Raw genomic sequence first — 16,452 nt, forward strand, 5'->3', positions numbered from 1 at the left:
ACCTCGCAAGGCTGCACTGCGCATGCGCGCTGCATCTTCCTTCGCCGCAGGATGTGGGCGCCGGTGGTCAGGGTGCCCTGGGGGTCCCTACATCCTGCTCCAAGGACACCGACCGTCCACCCGCTTTGGCTTGAAATGAGCCAGTAGTTTTCTGCTGCAAACGAAGGGAACTGGGCCACGAGGTTTAATTACAGCCTACGCCCCACTCCCACGCTGATTCAAGTTTGCTCATTTTGAGAAAAGCCCGTTTCGGCACCAGGGCCCCCGTGATGCCGTTTGTTCGTCTCCGTGGGCCTGCTGCCTTTGTGGCCGTGGTTTCATCTGGAAGGTGGCTCTGGGCCTCTCCCGGGGCGAGCGGGGCTTCGTGACAGCGCTAGGACTTACCGTGGGCCGGTGAATAATTGCCACACACCTAACAATCTCTTCAAAGCTCCCCCATGATAGCGGAGTTCGGGTATTTTTGCAACAATTTGTGCTTTGTGCAAAATTGTGCCAGATAAAAGCCGTCTCCAGTCACAGCGAATACAGTGTTATGTACTCTTATTTTTATATATATTTAAACATCATTAAGGCAGCAGGTGTGATTTTTAAACCAAGACAGATATTTAATAAATGATGGAAAAGTCACTGGAACACTGGCTGGGTCTGTTTTACCCCCGGCACTACCTAGCAAGGGAAGCAGATTATGCAGGTTCAAAGACAAAAGTGGATTCAGCTTGATCCCGGGGCCGGTCTGGTCCTGGGCTGGCTGTGTCCAGTCCCACACGCGCCAGGATGTTCAGAGAGGAAATGGTGCCAGCCAACCACCCTCTGGTCGGCGTTATGTTTTAGACCCCGAGCCACAGAGCTTAGGAATCCGGAACCCCAAGTTTCAATCTCAGTACCCAAGGCAGCTTGATGGGAAGCATACAAAATAGCCAGTGAGCCAGGCTCGGGCCACACGCGTCGCACGCGGCCTCTGTCACATGCAAGGTCACGGCCAGCACCGAACAGCGCTTCCTCTACTCAGAGGATGGGACCTGTGATAACTCACTCACATTCATTACAGCACTATGGGGCAGGTAACATCATCACCATCCCTGTTTCCAGATGGGGAAACTGAGGCTCAAAAATGCTACATGACCCGTCCACGGTCATGCAGCTAGATGGTGGCAGAAGCAGGATGCCAGGCCAGGGTGCTGGCTACCACATCCTCAGTTCCCCTCACTTCCTCGAGCCAGACCCTCAGGCATCCTCCCTGGCTTTACCGGCCACACTGAACCATCCCCAAGTCTGTCCACCCCCGTCCTAATCTCTTTCAACCACATCAGTTCATCCATTCCCTCAGCTCCTGATGTGAACCTGCTATTTCTTTCCAGCTGGCCTGCCCACTGCACCCACTCAAGTGCCCCGGGGGCAGGCCCCAAGGAACTGCTGTTCTGCTCAAAGCTATTTGGAGTTGAAGTCAAAAGCTTCTCTACTTCCAGCCCCCAAAGAAAATAAGAAAACGAGATACTGGACATAAAAGGTTTTCAGCTTCTGAGAAAAAGGATACTGTGTAATAACAAAGGCACAATTTTTATTCTTTGCAATCCCTCCTAAAAAAATCTTAGCTCTAGAACGGAAACCAATGGCAAAACAATTTTCACATCAACAGTTGTCTCCTGTCTCAGGCTAACTCGGGTGCTCGTGGAGGCTGCAGACTGGCCTCTCCTGTGTCCAGTTGGCAAACAACGGCTTTTCCCCAGCTCTGGTTTGTGTGCCTGTGTTTTCTCAGTCCGGCTGTTCTTAACGGGAATTGCATATGTGAGTACCAAGTGTCCCCGTTTTCCTTTTCTCTCTCTGCTTTTTTTTTTTTTTCTGCTTTTAACAAGGTAAGCTGCATAGATGGACTGGAAGCACAGGCATCTTTTTAGCGTGGGGTAATTGTGAAAGCAGCAGTCTTATTTCCAGCCTCTCATCTAAAGTTGTTTTGAAAACGTGGCCACAATGTTCCACTGAATGTGAACGCTAAGGAACTGCTCCCTCTTTCTGAGCAGTGGGGGAATTCCACACTTCCTGTGTTTCTAACATGCACTTGTGAAGGATTTCCTTCCTCAGGACGGTCACCTGCTCTGGGGCTCCCAGGGCTGTGTGGGGGGCTTGGGTGACCACGTGGTTTGGAAGGGCTCAGGGATTATCAAATGAACAGAAGACATTTCCCAGGCAAGTTCTTGGATGATACTACAACGGTACGAGGAACGGTCATTCACAAGTTGCCTGAGATCTGGGACACACCACTGCTGCCCCTTCACAACATGGCAGGTGTGAAGCAAGGCGCGCCTCACCCCCACCCCCCTTTAATGCATGAGGTTGCCAAGGTGGAGAGAGAAGTCAGTAACGTGTGCACTGGGATGTGTGGAACCCGGAGGCATCCCTGGGTCAGTCTGACACCCGCAGGCCCATGCCATCACCCAGGCAGCAAGCTGCCACGTTGCCATGGAGACAAGATGCCTATTCCACAGCATTTCCTTACCCCTGGCCCGTGTCCCTTCCTATCACCTTTCATTCTAATAGGAAGAAAGGCTTTAAAAACCATCACTGTCTTGTCCTCCAGAGCGTGAATCTCTATTTCTCTGACCTTCCTTGGTGGTGAGCCTGTTCAGGGGATGCCTGGGGACCATGTTCAGTCCTGGGCAGAGAAGGCAGGCACAGAAGCCTGGGCCCTGCCAGGCCCAGGAAGGATGGAAAGACCCGAGGCTCTTTTCCTTGGGGAAAAGAAGACTCCAGGGAGCAAGTGAACCGTTTTCAAATAGTGGAATGGCTGTCGGGAGGAAAGTGGTTTTTATCATTTTGGGTCCAGTATGTAGAATGAGGGCTTCCCTGGTGGCTCAGATGGTAAAGAATCTACCTGCAATGCCGGAGACCTGGGTTGGATCCCTGGGTCGGGAAGATCCCCTGGAGGAGGGCATGGCAACCCAGTCCAGTATTCTTGCCTGGGAATCCCCATGGACAGAGGAGCCTGGTGGGCTGCAGTCCATGGGGTTGCAATGAGTCAGACATGACTGAGTGACTAAGCACACATGTAGAATGCAGGGCTTCCTGGTGGCTCAGTAGTAAAGAACCCGCCTGCCAACGCAGGAGATGCGGGTTGGACCCCTGGGTCGGGAAGATGCCCTAGAGAAGGAAATGACAACCCACTCCAATATTCTTGCCTGGAGAATCCCCATGGACAGAGGAGCCCGGCGGGCTACAATCCATGGGGTCACAAAGAGTCAGACATGACTGAGCAACTAAACAACCGCACTGTAGAGTGAAATCCATTCTCTCATTTTCCTCTCATAAAACATCGGCAGAGGAGCTCTGATGTGCTGGCCACTCTGCTGGGTGCTGGGGCCCCTGACTTCAAGGAGTCCACCGGTGGGAGGGGATGGTGAGGTGGGGCTGGGAGGGCAGGCCCAGGAAAATGGGTGTCAGCAAGGACCACCTCCAACAGAAGGAGGGAGAAGGGGATGAGGGCGGCAAGCAGACGTGGAGGGTGCTGACGAGGGCTAAAGCAGACAGAGCCTGCAAGGGTCTCTAGAAGGTCCACAGCCTGGAGGAGGGCATGCGTCTGCCACACTAGGGGCAGGAGCCAGGGTGCAGGCTAGGGCTGTGCCCACGTGGGCTGCTCAGGTCATTCTGGAAGGTGTCAGAAAGGCCTTGGCCTTGCCACGGAGTTTGCTTTTATCCTGGAAGCTGTTTGGAGTTTATAAGGGCCTTGAATCATGACCTTCAATCCTGGTGTGTTACCGACAAATCCCTCTGGTGGGGTGAGGAGCATGACCAGCTGGCTGTTTCCCGGAAAGGGGGTGGGGTGTCCCCAGAGGTTGTGCTGGGAAGTGAGTTGAGGCTGGAAGCAGGGAGAAGTTTAGGAGGCTTTTGGAGGAAAAAGAGGTAAGGATTTGAGCAAAGGAGAGACAGGAGGGCAGGAAATGGGTGTGAGGGGCATTTAGGATCTGCCAGATGGACAGCAAGGAGATCCAGCCAGTCAATCCTAAAGTAAATCAATCCTGAATATTCATTGGAAGGACTGATGAAGCTGAAGCTCCAATACTCTGGCCACCTGATGCAAAGAATTGACTCACTGGAAAAGACCTTGATGCTGGGAAAGGTTGAAGGCAGGAGAAGGGGACGACAGAGGATGAGATGATTGGATGGCATCACCGACTCGATGGACATGAGTTTTTGCAAACTCCAGGAAAGAGTGAAGGACAGGGAAGCCTGGCGTGCTGCAGTCCACGGGGTTGAAAACAGCTGGACATGACTGGGCAACTGGACAACAGCAGTGAGACCTGGCGATGGTTGGGTGAGAGATGAAGAAATAGGGCGTTTCCAGTGCTGGGAGGCCTGGAGGCCAGGAGGACGAGGGCCCAGGAATCCAAACAGGGGACCATATGAGGGATGAAAGATGAGGTCTGTTTAGGCCACGGGAGCCAGAGGGCAGCTGGACCTCCAGGCAGGAGGAATGGTTGGTCGGGAGGGGGTGGGCAGGAGGGAGGTGGGGCTGCAAAGGGCTCTGAGGCTGCAGTGGGGTCATGGGAATGCGTGGGGGATGCGGGGAGAGGGGAGGAGGCCAGCCCGGCCGCAGAGTGGGGTCCACAGGGTGGAGACACTGATGGGGAGAAGGAAGGGGAGACTGGGGAGGTCAAAGGGGCACAGAAGAAGGGGCGGTCTCAGAGCCCAGGGAGGGGCAGCGGGAAGCCGGTGACGGTGGGCAGTGCTGGCCTGAGTGTCTGGCAACCAGGAGGTCACGGGTGGTGTGGAGGGGACAGGAGCCACGTGACAGGCAGCCGAGGAGCGCACGGGACAGAGACAGGAAAGGTGGGCAGGGCAGAGCTTGCAGACGGCACCGGGTGGGGAGGTAAAGCCCAGGAGAGGATGACCTTGAGGGGGGACACCCTTTCTGCTATATAGCCACTGGGAGTGGGGAGGACCACGGTGGGAGCAGGCAGGGTGCCTGCCAGTCAGGGCATCTACCAGGGCATCCCCTTGGACACATGCGCCCTGCAAATTCAGTCCTGTCTTGCCACGCCAAAGGAGTATTGGTAAAAATTTCAGAATATACATTCAGACATGCCCCCTCTGCCCCCTTTGCTGAGAACCACTCATCAGTTGTCTCCTGTCTTTACAGACCTTTCTCTCCATCAATACTTGCAAGCATGAGATGACTCTTCCCACACTGCTTTATATTCCTGTTCACTCTGTGTGCAGTTTATTTCACCAACAGCCTTTTAATAAGAAGCTCCATCACTTATGGATTTAGTCCCTGTGTTTTGAACATCTGGATGGTTCTCTGCCTTCTCGCTAAACCAAACAGGGCTTAAGATGGGCCTTTTGGGTCCATGAAGCCCCGAGGTCGAAGGACCTGCCTGCCAGCTTGTCACACTTGCGCCCGTGTGGCCCACCTGCCCTCCTGGAGGCCCTCTCTTCACTCTTCTCCAGCCACAAATTTTTTTCACGCTTTTCTCAACAAAGCATTAACAATAAAAAAAAACCCTTTGCCAATTTGTTAATGAAAAATGGTATCCTTTGCTCTTTTAATTTTCATTTAGTAATGGAAAGGCGTCATGTAAATTACCCACAGATAGTTGGAGGTCATGGGCAATTAAATGTAATTAATTCACAACGGAACTTTTCCGAAGTTACCGGGGATAGTTTATTTCCATCGCCAGTAGAGGGCTCTGCAGTCCTACCGAATTATCAATTCCAGACTAATACATTTCACCCAACACGCGCTTTCTCAATTTCTGGAAAGGTCTAGCCAACAGTCACTTCCCCATCCCCGTGAATTTTATGGATTTGATCTTTTGCATTCTCCAAAGAAATGCTGTCAAACATCCGCCATCAGGATGCGATTCTCTTCGGTTGGGATATAATGGCTTAACGATGAAAACCAGTTTGTGTTTGGCATGCTTGAGTTACTAATTAGATCTGCCCAAATGACTCTTGGAAGCTGTGGAAGTTCTTTCTGAAAGCGTGCTATTCTGCTTGCTACAGAGAACCCCAGGAAAACCCAGGTTTAGGGGTTGTATCTTTACCAAACTGAAAAGGACAGTCCAGCCACCTAGCCAACCATCTGCCCACCCTTCCATCCATCCATCCAAGCCACACAGATTTGCTGAGCATCTGCAGTGGTAAGCAGGGAGGGCTGGGAAACACGGTCCCTGCCTGCAGAGGGAGTGGCCCCTCCTGTGTCTGAATGGGGGCTGTGGGCAGCCGGCAGTGGCCAGGGAGGAGCTGCCATCCTGGGGAAGACCCGGGGCAAGGGGCAATGGGGGGCGCTCACTTTCCCGAACTATAGTCACCAGGATTCTGTTTCCATGTTTAATATGTGAAGATGGCTTGTTCTCTACTTCCATTATTTAAAGATGATAATTTGTAAAATTTCTATTTCCCTGTATTATCTTTCATGTAACTGTACAGGTTACTGGGTTGGCCAAAGAGTTTGTTCCGGTTTTCTCGTTACGCCGGATGAAAAACCTCAATGAACCTTTTGGCCAACCCAATACTCCAAGTCCTTACTGGGTGTGAGCTGGGATAAACCGTGAATATCAGTCACAGGATGAGCAGAGGTGGATTAAACAGTCCAGAGCTGGGCGGGGCTGACCCTTGACGTGCAGGAAGGCGAAGGAAGGTGGAAGAGAGGACCAGGAGGGAGCTGGGGATGGAGGCGCAGAGGATGGGCTGTGACAGGTGGCATGGGGAAGCGGGTCAGTGCTGCTGGCAGGAGCCCACTGATACCACTGCTGGAATCAGTGGAGGCTGATGCCTGGAGGGCGCCAGGCTTACAAGACCATCCAGACTGCCTCCTGGAACCCCTTCCTCCTGGTTCACTCCCAGCCACACCAGAAATAACGGGTTCACGCCCATCTGCCCGACCTTGTGCCAACTTTGAGAAGCGCAGGAGTTAACACCTGGGCACAAGGCCTCACTCACCTTCCCCAGGCACCTTTTAGCTGCATTTAGGGCACCCCCTGCTTGAAGGGTTTTCAAACTGGCTAAAAATCCCTTAGTGCCTGTGACATCATCCCTGCTCACCCCCACTGCCCACCACCGAGCAGGAGCAGATGTGGACCGTGCTTTGCAGCCCTCAGCTGGTCCTGTGCGCCTCGTGGCACCCACGGGCATCCTCACGGCAGGCGGCACCCTGGGGCATCCACGGTTGGGACCGCCCTCCCCTCCGAGCCGCCATCCTCCTTGGGGGTGTGGGACGCTCTCACTGCCACTGTGAACTGAAACTGCTCTAAAATAGAAAGTCTGTGGTTAAAAAAAAAAAAGAGAGAGAGAGGTTTTGATGTCTTTCAGTTCAGTTCAGTTGCCCAGTCATGTCTGAGACCTCATGGGCCACAGCACGCCAGGCTTCCCCGTCCATCACCAACTCCCGGAGCTTGCTCAAACTCATGTCCATTGAGTTGGTGATGCCACCCAACCATCTCATCCTCTTTCATCCCCTTCTCCTCCTGCCTTCAATCATTCCCAGCATCAGGGTCTTTTTGAATGAGTCAGTTTTTCGCATCAGGTGGCCAAAGTATTGGAGTTTCAGCTTCGGCATCAGTCCTTCCAATGAATATTCAGGACTGATCTCCTTTAGGATGGACTGGTTGGATCTCTTTGATGCCTTTGCTCAACCTGAAACCCTCTCTGTGGCCCCACAGGAGGGCCCTGCTTCCTGACAGCAGCCACTCAGGGCTCATGGGCACCGGGCCCCCTCCTCCCACCCCGGTGCCTCTATTTCCACACCTGATGCTCCACCAGAGCAGCTATCTCCTGTTTCTCTCTTGTCCTCTCCTCTCCTCCCTCACTGAAGCTCTGTTTCGGGGTGGGGGGTCAGGTGTAGGTCTTTGCTCTGTCCTTCCTGAATTTCACCTTGTAAAGGCAGGGCTGACGTACTTGTTCTGTTTATTATACATCTGTTTTATTTTTAAAATCATCCACGAATATCCATGATATCTCTGGGTTATTAACCAGGAGTAGAGGTTTCTGTGAGCTACAGAGACGTAACTGGTGGGGCTCCCCTTCTCCTGCCTCCTGGGCCAGCTGAGTTTACACCAGCACATCTGGGTGAGATCTCTTGGCCGGATGCCACAGGCGGTTGGCTGGGAGCCCAGCAAGGAGCCCCGGTGGGTGGTGCTCAGGCACGAGCAACATCTCAGCTCTCTTGGGTCCAGATTCGCAGGCCAGGTGGCTTCGACCCTGGCTGGGCGGCCCCTTAGCCCTGCTCTCTGAAGCCTCCCTCTGAGGCCAGCCCTCGGGGGGTGAGGTCTCTAACAGAGGAGAAAGGGGAGGAAGCAAGGGCCCCAGGGAGGGGGCACCGTCTCTCCCAGACCTCAGGAGAGAGGATGCTCTGCTCTGCCTGCCCTCCGGGTGCCCTGGCCTCTCCTTGGCTTTTCTCCCGGGCAGTCTGGAGGGTCAGGGAAGGGGGAATCCAGAAGGCATGGGGACAGCGGGACCTGCCAACAGGACGCTACGGTCTCTAGGTTCTTCACCTTCTCACGCTGAAATGTCCCGGCTGATACTCCAGCCCCAGAATGGCCTTTGCGGTGGTTCGAGGGCACAGAGCTCACAGGGCCAGGGGATGAAGGAGGAAACAGACAGAACAGGCTCCACATTGAAAGCAGGACTCCAGCTTGGGCCGGACCGTGGACTTTGAGCTCTATGCCCAGTATCTATGGAAACGACATACCAGCTGGAAAACCATGCCCCCTGGATGAGCCCCAGGACTCTTACTTAGACTCTCCGTCACCTGAAAGAATACCCTAATTGTCTGTGTGACCGAATAGAATCATAAATTCTATTACGCTTACTGTATATGACCACAAGCCTATTGATAACTGTCCACTGTTCACTACCTAGGCTTGAGGCATATGAATCATGGGTTAACTTTGATTGTATCTTTCTTTTCCTTTGTTCAGACTAAATTCAGAGAATTTGGGGAGGTGGGTTTGAGCACATACACTTAGGCTATCTAAGGTTTTCAGAAAAACTGGTCGGGGTCCTTGGTTAAGAGGAGACTCTGCCTTGGGCCCGCCGGTGTAATAAACTGCACTCCACTATCTGCATTGTCCTTCTGAGTGAGTTTGTTTCCCAGAATGCATGGCTACAACAGGACTACCCAGCCTTCACTCCCCCAAAGGCCAGCTGGGGATCAGGTGACGGCTTTTGAATCAGACCTAGGCTTAAATCCAGATGCCAGCCCCTTAGTTCTCTTGTGCGTGCATAAATTGCTTCAGTCGTGTCCAACTCCTGGCGACCCCATGGGCGGTAGCCCACCAGGCTTCTCTGTCCATGAGGATTCTCCAGGAAAGAATACTGGAGTGGGTTGCCTTGCCCTTCTCCAGGGGATCTTCCTGACCCAAGGATCAAACCTGCATCTCCGATGTCTCCTGCATTGGCAGGCAGGTTCTTGACCACTAGTGCCAGCTTAGCTCCAACTAAGAGAAGCCTTAGTTCTCTCGTACGTTTGGTCAAATTAAGCACTCTGAGCCTCAGTTTTCTGGTCTGTAAAATGGGCACATTAATACTTGCCTCACCAGGAGTTGGGGCAATCAAAAGGGAAGGTGAATAAAAAACTCCTTAGCATGTGCTGGACTCCTGGCCAGACAACTCGAGTCCTCCTCGCGCCTTCATCCTCTGATCAACCATCACAAAACACCAGAGGAGGCTGGCACCCTGCCTGGATAGCTTTTGTCCAAAAAACATCTATTAAATATGAATCACTTATCCCGTTAGGCTGCAACGACTGAAGCCCACGCTCTAGAGTCGATGCTTTACAACAAGAGAAGCCGCTTTAATGAGAAGCCAGGGTACCGCACCTAGAGAGCAGCCTCCGCTTGCCGCAACTAGAGAAAGTCCACTCTCAGCAATGAAGACCCCCTGCAGCCAAAGATAATAAATAAAAAAATCATTTATCCCACAGTTCTTAACTGTTAGATGCATTTCTAATATGTCCTAACTAAGCAGATGTATTGGAGAAGGAAATGGCAACCCATTCCAGTATTCTTGCCTGGAGAATCCCATGGACAGAGGAGGCCTAGCAGGAGGAGGAGCCTAGCAGGCTACAGTCCATGGGGTCACAAGAGTCGGACACAACTTAGTGATTAAACTACCACCACCACCAAATAGATGTGTATTTGTTCCCCCATCTAGCTTTACTGGAAGAGAGAATTTTAAGTGGCAATTGTTTACCTGTGCTGTACACACATGTGTGAAGGAACACACTGGAGTTATTCTGTGTGGAATAACGAAGCCCTCCCATAATAATGAGAACAAAATAGAATGTTTTGTTAAATTATTTTCAAATTTTTTTTGGAAAATCTGAATTTGTGCTTGGAAAACAAATCAGAGACTTGTTTCACCAGCGTGTTCCCACGTGCACATGGTTTTGTGCGAGAGGGAAAGGCCTCCAGGCAGAAGTGATGTTTTCTAAGAGTTGCATTCTTAGCGCTGCAGAGAGGAACTCAGCCACAGGAATTCTTTACGAGAAGACGTGATGAGTAACCAGGCCCTTCTGTTATTTCACCTACTCGAGCAAATGCCTCAGATCCTAATTTTGCTGCCCTCAGGCCCACGTGTGGGGCTCTCTGCGTTTCTCCGATTAATTAAAAGCAAGTACCCCTTTGCAATGCAGATAGCTGCTCTGCAGTCCTGCCAGGGGACCGTGGCTCAGTGCGATTTTTAATTGAATGACTCCCACTCCTGAGACCTCTGGGCCTTCCATTAATCACTTACATACACAGTAAAGGTGAAGCGTAATGAGGTGTATGTCAGGCCCTCTGACGCGGAGTGGCCAGGGTGGATACACAGGCTGTATCCACATCTTGATAATCTGACATCCAGCATTTTGTTCTCCACAGAATGCTCGTTTGCAATGATTCAAATTAATGCCAAGACAGCTTGTCTGATATCAAGACAAACTTCTCAGGGGCATGAGCAAATAAAACAACCATGCCCTTGGCTTTGTCCTAGAGTCTGAACGACAAAGCCCTTTGGTGGGTGGAGAAGGGAGGCTTAATTCAGAGGCTGAATAATGCGGGTGTTAGGCCTGGAGCCTCTGCACCCAGACTGATCAGGCTCACCTCACGGCATTGCAGCCCTGGAAAATTACTTAGATGCTGTGTACCTCAGTTTCTTAAATCAGCAAAATGGGTATAACGATACTGCCCACCTCCTAAGGCTACTGTGAGGAGTGATTGAGTTAACACAGAGAGGTGTAAGGTCTGTGATGCCCAGATGCTCATGAAATGCCAATGTTTTTACAGGCATGTGCTTCTGTTGGTTACTTAACAATGTCAACAAAATCTGGCATTTAGAATGAGTTCCCTGAGGCGTTCTTCTGGGCAAGAGAATGAGTTTTACCTTTCCTCTGAAGAACTCAGTGCTTTGAGCTTGGTGGCTAAGTACACAGAGGCCACGAGTCAGGCTGTTGGGCTTCAAATTCCAGCTCACCTCCAAGTTCTTGGTTAACCTTGCAAGTATGCATCCATGGGGGAAGATTCCAAGAAGCTCAGTGGAAAGCAACAGCTGGAAAAGTAAAACAACTGAGCACATACCTTAGCTTCTGCCAAGTTAAAGGAACTTCGTAAACAGCTCAAGATTCCCACTGAAACCTCAAAGTAAAGACAAGCTTCCAGGACTAAGGGCAAAATCAAAATAGACCCTCACTAATGAAATGGAAAACAAAACTTCTGCAAGTTCAAGCTGATCAGCCAGTAATTTAACTGCCTGTTAGAACTAAGCCTAGCATGCTTCAGAGTGTCAACAACATATTATCCACAATGTCTAATCTCCAGTAAAAACTTATTAATCATACGAAGAAACAGGCCTCCCCAATGGGTAAAGAATTCACCTGCAGTGCAAGAGACACAGGAGATGTGGGTTCGGTCCCTGGGTTGGGAGGATTCCCTGGAGGAAATGGCAATGCATTCCAGTATTCTTGCCTGAAAAATCCTATGGACAGAAGAGCCCGGCGGGCTACAGTCCATGGGGTTGTGAAGAGTCAGACATGGCCGAGCATGACTATGATACGACAGAGTGATACACTATGAAGAAAAAGAAACATGTGACACATAGTCAAGAAAAAAAGCAGCCAAACGGAAACAAACCCCAAGATGCGCTGACTCTGCGGTGTGGGGTCCACGTGGCTGGGAGGAGAAATCCCGCGGCCATCACTTCCTCCTTTTTGTCTGCTAGGAGAAGACGGAAAAGGAACTGCTCCCGTCTGAGCAGCTGCTCACATCTAACCATCTCCCCTAAAAGCAGAAGCAGAGCTAACACCTAGCTCCACGTACTGGATAATACTTATTACAGGAATGTTTTGGTAGAGTCAAAGCTGGCTTACCTGGCATTCTAGAAACCAAACGTGAACTGAACAGCCTAAGGACATCCTTGAAGTACACAACCAAATGAAAATGAAATCCTGTCCAGTTTTAATATTAGATATAAATATGTGGGGGCTTCCCTGGTGGTCCAGTGGCTAAGAGGCTACATTTCCAATGCAGGGGGGCCTGGATTCAACCCCTGGTGGGGGCACTAGATCCCACATGCCATAACTAAGAGTTCAAATGCCACAGCTACAGATCCACGTGCTGCAACTAAGGCCTGAATAGCCAAATAAAATACATAAATAAAAATAAATATTAAATAAATACACAAACATTCAGTGTCAGAATACTCTAAAACTTGGCAATCCTTGTGTGTGTGTGTATATTTTGCCTCTATCTATCTATCTATCTCTTAATATCTATCTATATATCCTAGCTTCCCAGGTGGCTCAGTGGTAAAGAACTTGCCTGTTCAACGCAGGAGATGTGAGTTCTATCCCTGGGTCAGGAGGATTCCAAGACAGGGAAATGGCAACCCACTCCAGTACTCTTGCCTGGGAAATCCCATGGGCAGAGGAGCCTGGCGGGCTATAGTCCATGGGCTCGCAGAAGAGTTGGACATGATTTAGCAACTCAACAAGAACAGAAGTCTATCCATCCATCACCATCTATATCTAAATGGTATCATGGAATCATGGCTTTTAGGGCTGACAGTATCGTTTGATCTGACTCCTTTATCTTGGTGATGATGAAACAGAGCCCCGGGGAGGTGAAGAGTTTGTCTAAGATCACAGTGCTGGGTTGAGTAGCATCTTTAGGACCCTGCTACCTGACACTGGGTTGCTGTTGTTGTTCAGGCACTAAGTCCTGTCTGACTCTTTGCCAACCCATGGACTGTGGCACACCAGGCTTCCCTGTCCTTCACTATCTCCTAGAGTTTGCTGAGATTCATGTCCATTGAGTCTGTGATGCCATGTAACTGAATATCTACACTACTCTGGTCAGCTTAGTTTCCTGTGGGTTCCTCCTTATATTGGATATGAGGAGCTGACTGCAGTTCACAAGCCATGTGAGAAAGAATACCCCCCAAATGCAAATATCTGGTGCCATTATTAGAGGGAGGTGGGCTGAAAAAAGATTTAATTTTTAAGGAGACGTGAGCACTGCAGGAGGGAAGATGTGAGCATTCCCGTGACAGAGGAGGCTGATCTGAATGGCACAGTAGGGTGCTTACCAAGAGAGAAGCTGTGTCTGGCTGTTGGACGCTCAGCGAGATGCAATGATAAAGTAATTTACCAGAGGACACAAAGGGGATGTTTAAGAGGGACGTGCATGTCAGTTAAGGAAAGGGTCTGTGCTAGGTGACTTAGGGAAATTGTTGTCATTTGGTCGCTAAGTCACGTCCGACTCTTTGCGACCCCATGAACTGCAGCCTGCCAGGCTTCCCAGTCCTCCACCGTCTCCGGGAGCTTGCCTAAAACTCATGTCCATTGAGGTGGTGATGCCATCTAACCACCTCACCTTGCAGCATTTGAAAATCTAACATGAAAGGAGGAGGAGAACCGGAGCCCGGGAAATGTGACAAATACCTTGAAGACCACATGCAGCATCATCTGGAGGCCATTCTTGCCTGGGTATTTCCCGGTGATGTTGGCGGCAGACAGGTTGAAGAGGTTGGCTCCCGTTTCAGTACAGATGGCATGGACCAGCATCTTCTTCCCCACCCCAGATGGTCCGGCCAATAGCAGGGACTTCACCAAAGGGGCTTTCTCGTGCACAGCTGCAGAACCTAAAGAAAGGCAGAAGCAGAGGCTCTAAGAGCCTGCCAAAAAAACAAGAGGTTCTTAGGTCAGGATCCCTCAAGGCCGTGACTCCACGGCGTGACCCCAGTCTCGACAACAGTGATGGATGTGTTGAAAGCATTCTCACCAGGGGCGCGCCTCCTGTCTCAGCCGGCTAGGTGACACCTTTGATTTGTACATCAAGGTGGAGCGGTCGGGTCTCCTTGGGTGTCCAATACATCACTTCTCTCTCACCCTCACCCCAGCATTCTCCCTAAACTTGTAATTTTAAAGAACATTCCTGCGATAACTCACCTCCAGCATTCTGTGGGGAGGGGGCAGGGGATTCTCTGCTTGTCAGCAACTACGCCCTTTGAAGGCTTGGGTAGATGAATGTGAAGTGGACAGGAAGATACAGGGGGAAAGGGGAAAAGCTGAGGTCCAGATGGCGGTAGCCTGGGTCCTTTTTTTGAATTTTTATTTTACACTGGAGTACAGTTGATTAACAACACTGTTGGCTTCAGGCGTACAGAGAAGTGGTTTTGTTACACACATACGTGTGTATCAATTCTTTTTCCAGTTCTCTTCTCCTTTAGGTGAGTACAGAATACTGAGCTGAGTTCCTTGTGTTATGCAGTTAAGTCTAGGGTGGTTTCTCCTGCCCTGGGGTCTGGCCTGTCAGTGGGGGCAGAGTGAACACGATGCTTGATAATGGAATGATGAGACTCATTGGGTCACTCAGAGGTCTCTGGCTTTTGTGCTCCACCACACTGTCCATCTCCTCTGAGTCCAGACTGGGACTCGGGTTTGATCTCTCCCATCATTCTGAACATGATCGGAGCACATGTTAGCACCAACTCGTCAGGGAGTGGACAGAACGAAATCCTGCGGAGCGCTGCGGTCAGAACATCCGCTGTCACACAAGTCTGCGCTGGGCCCACCGCTGGGCTCTTCTGGGTCAGCTGGAAATATACTCATATTCTAAGTACAACTGTGCTTCTCTTTCTTTGTGTGTGATCGACAAGACACAGGGAATTGATCTGCGTCATCAGAAGAAGGCTTATGGTTACCTGTTATGTGCCACAAAAGCCTCGAAAGTAGTTTTGAGCACCTTCTCTCTAAAATGAAATAACCCGGGCAGGCTTCATCTGCGGTTGGCGAGGGCGACGATACTGTGTCACGATGGAGCAGACCCCGTTTCCACGACAGCAGAGACAGGCGGTCCAGACAAAGGATCTCTCACCCTGGCAGTGGCGACCTGAACAGTCAGGCCGACACACACACTCCTGTTTGTGACCGGATGCTATTACAGACGTATGGTATTTAGATGGAGCCCTCGCAATCTGCCACGGGAGCGAGCTTCTCTGTCCGACTTGCTGGTAGGTTGCAAACCCATGAACGGGTCATGGGAACAAAGGCCCTGCTGGGTCTGTGGCTTGGGGTGGGCAGACCCCCACGAGGACTCCAGGTTTCTCAGTGACAAGAGGAGGGTCCTGGCAGGATGCATCCTGGGCACACTTCTTCCCAGACCCTCAAGGCAGCCTGGAGCCGACGCCCCACACCTGCCGATGATGCGAATCCACCACAGCCTCATTGGTCAGGCCTTCCCTGAAAATCTTGTCACCCCCTGGTGTTCTTGGCCCTCTACTGTCTTCCATTACACTGTGATGGGGGTGTAGGGCGCATCTGTTTATTTACATGGGTCCTGAAAGCATTGTACATTGATTTTATTGACCCCAAATTATGCTGATCCCCAAGGATTATGTATTTGTTTATGTTATATATGCATCTTATTTATGTTTATGTTATATATGCATCTTATTTATGTCGAACCCTGGGCTTTCGTGGTGGCTCAGCTGGTAAAGAGTCCGTCTGCAATGCAGGAGACCTGGGTTCCATCCATGGGTCGGGAAGATCCCCTGGAGAAGGGAGAGGCTCCCCACTCCAGTATTCTGGCCTGGAGAATCCCATGGACTTTATCGTCCGTGGGGTCACAAAGAGTCAGACACGACTGCGATTTGCACTGCTCTATGTTGACCCCTAATTCCACGTACTACTTCCGACATGAAGTTGAAAGAAGAATGAGCTATTTCTTGCCAATAGGTTTAGGTTCTTTTTAAAGTTGCTCATTTATTTATTTTTGGCCACACTGGGTCTTCACCGCTGCGCGAGCGGCTTTGCAGTGAGCTGGGACTCCTCTCTTGTTGTGGTGATGGCTTCTCGCAGCGGTGGCTTCTCCTGCTGTGCCGCACGGGCTCTAGGGCCCGCAGGCTTCGGTAACTGCTGCATGTGAGCTCAGGAGTTGCGGCTCCGAGGCTCTGGAGCTCAGGCTCAATAGCTGTGGTGCATGG

The 16,452-nt window shown here is 51.0% G+C and overlaps 1 protein-coding gene across 1 annotated transcript in view; it reads right to left on the reverse strand.

Moving 5' to 3' along the window:
* IQCA1 (IQ motif containing with AAA domain 1) overlaps window positions 1-16,452 on the reverse strand; it is a 178,072-nt gene that overhangs the window by 23,832 nt on the left and 137,788 nt on the right. Inside the window, exon 15 of the mRNA XM_061120125.1 lies at window positions 13,910-14,109. Coding sequence (XP_060976108.1) covers window positions 13,910-14,109 — 200 coding nt within the window. The remainder of the gene's footprint in view (window positions 1-13,909; window positions 14,110-16,452) is intronic.

This window comes from Dama dama, chromosome 20 (genome assembly GCF_033118175.1).
Source record: "Dama dama isolate Ldn47 chromosome 20, ASM3311817v1, whole genome shotgun sequence".
NCBI lineage: Eukaryota > Metazoa > Chordata > Mammalia > Artiodactyla > Cervidae > Dama > Dama dama.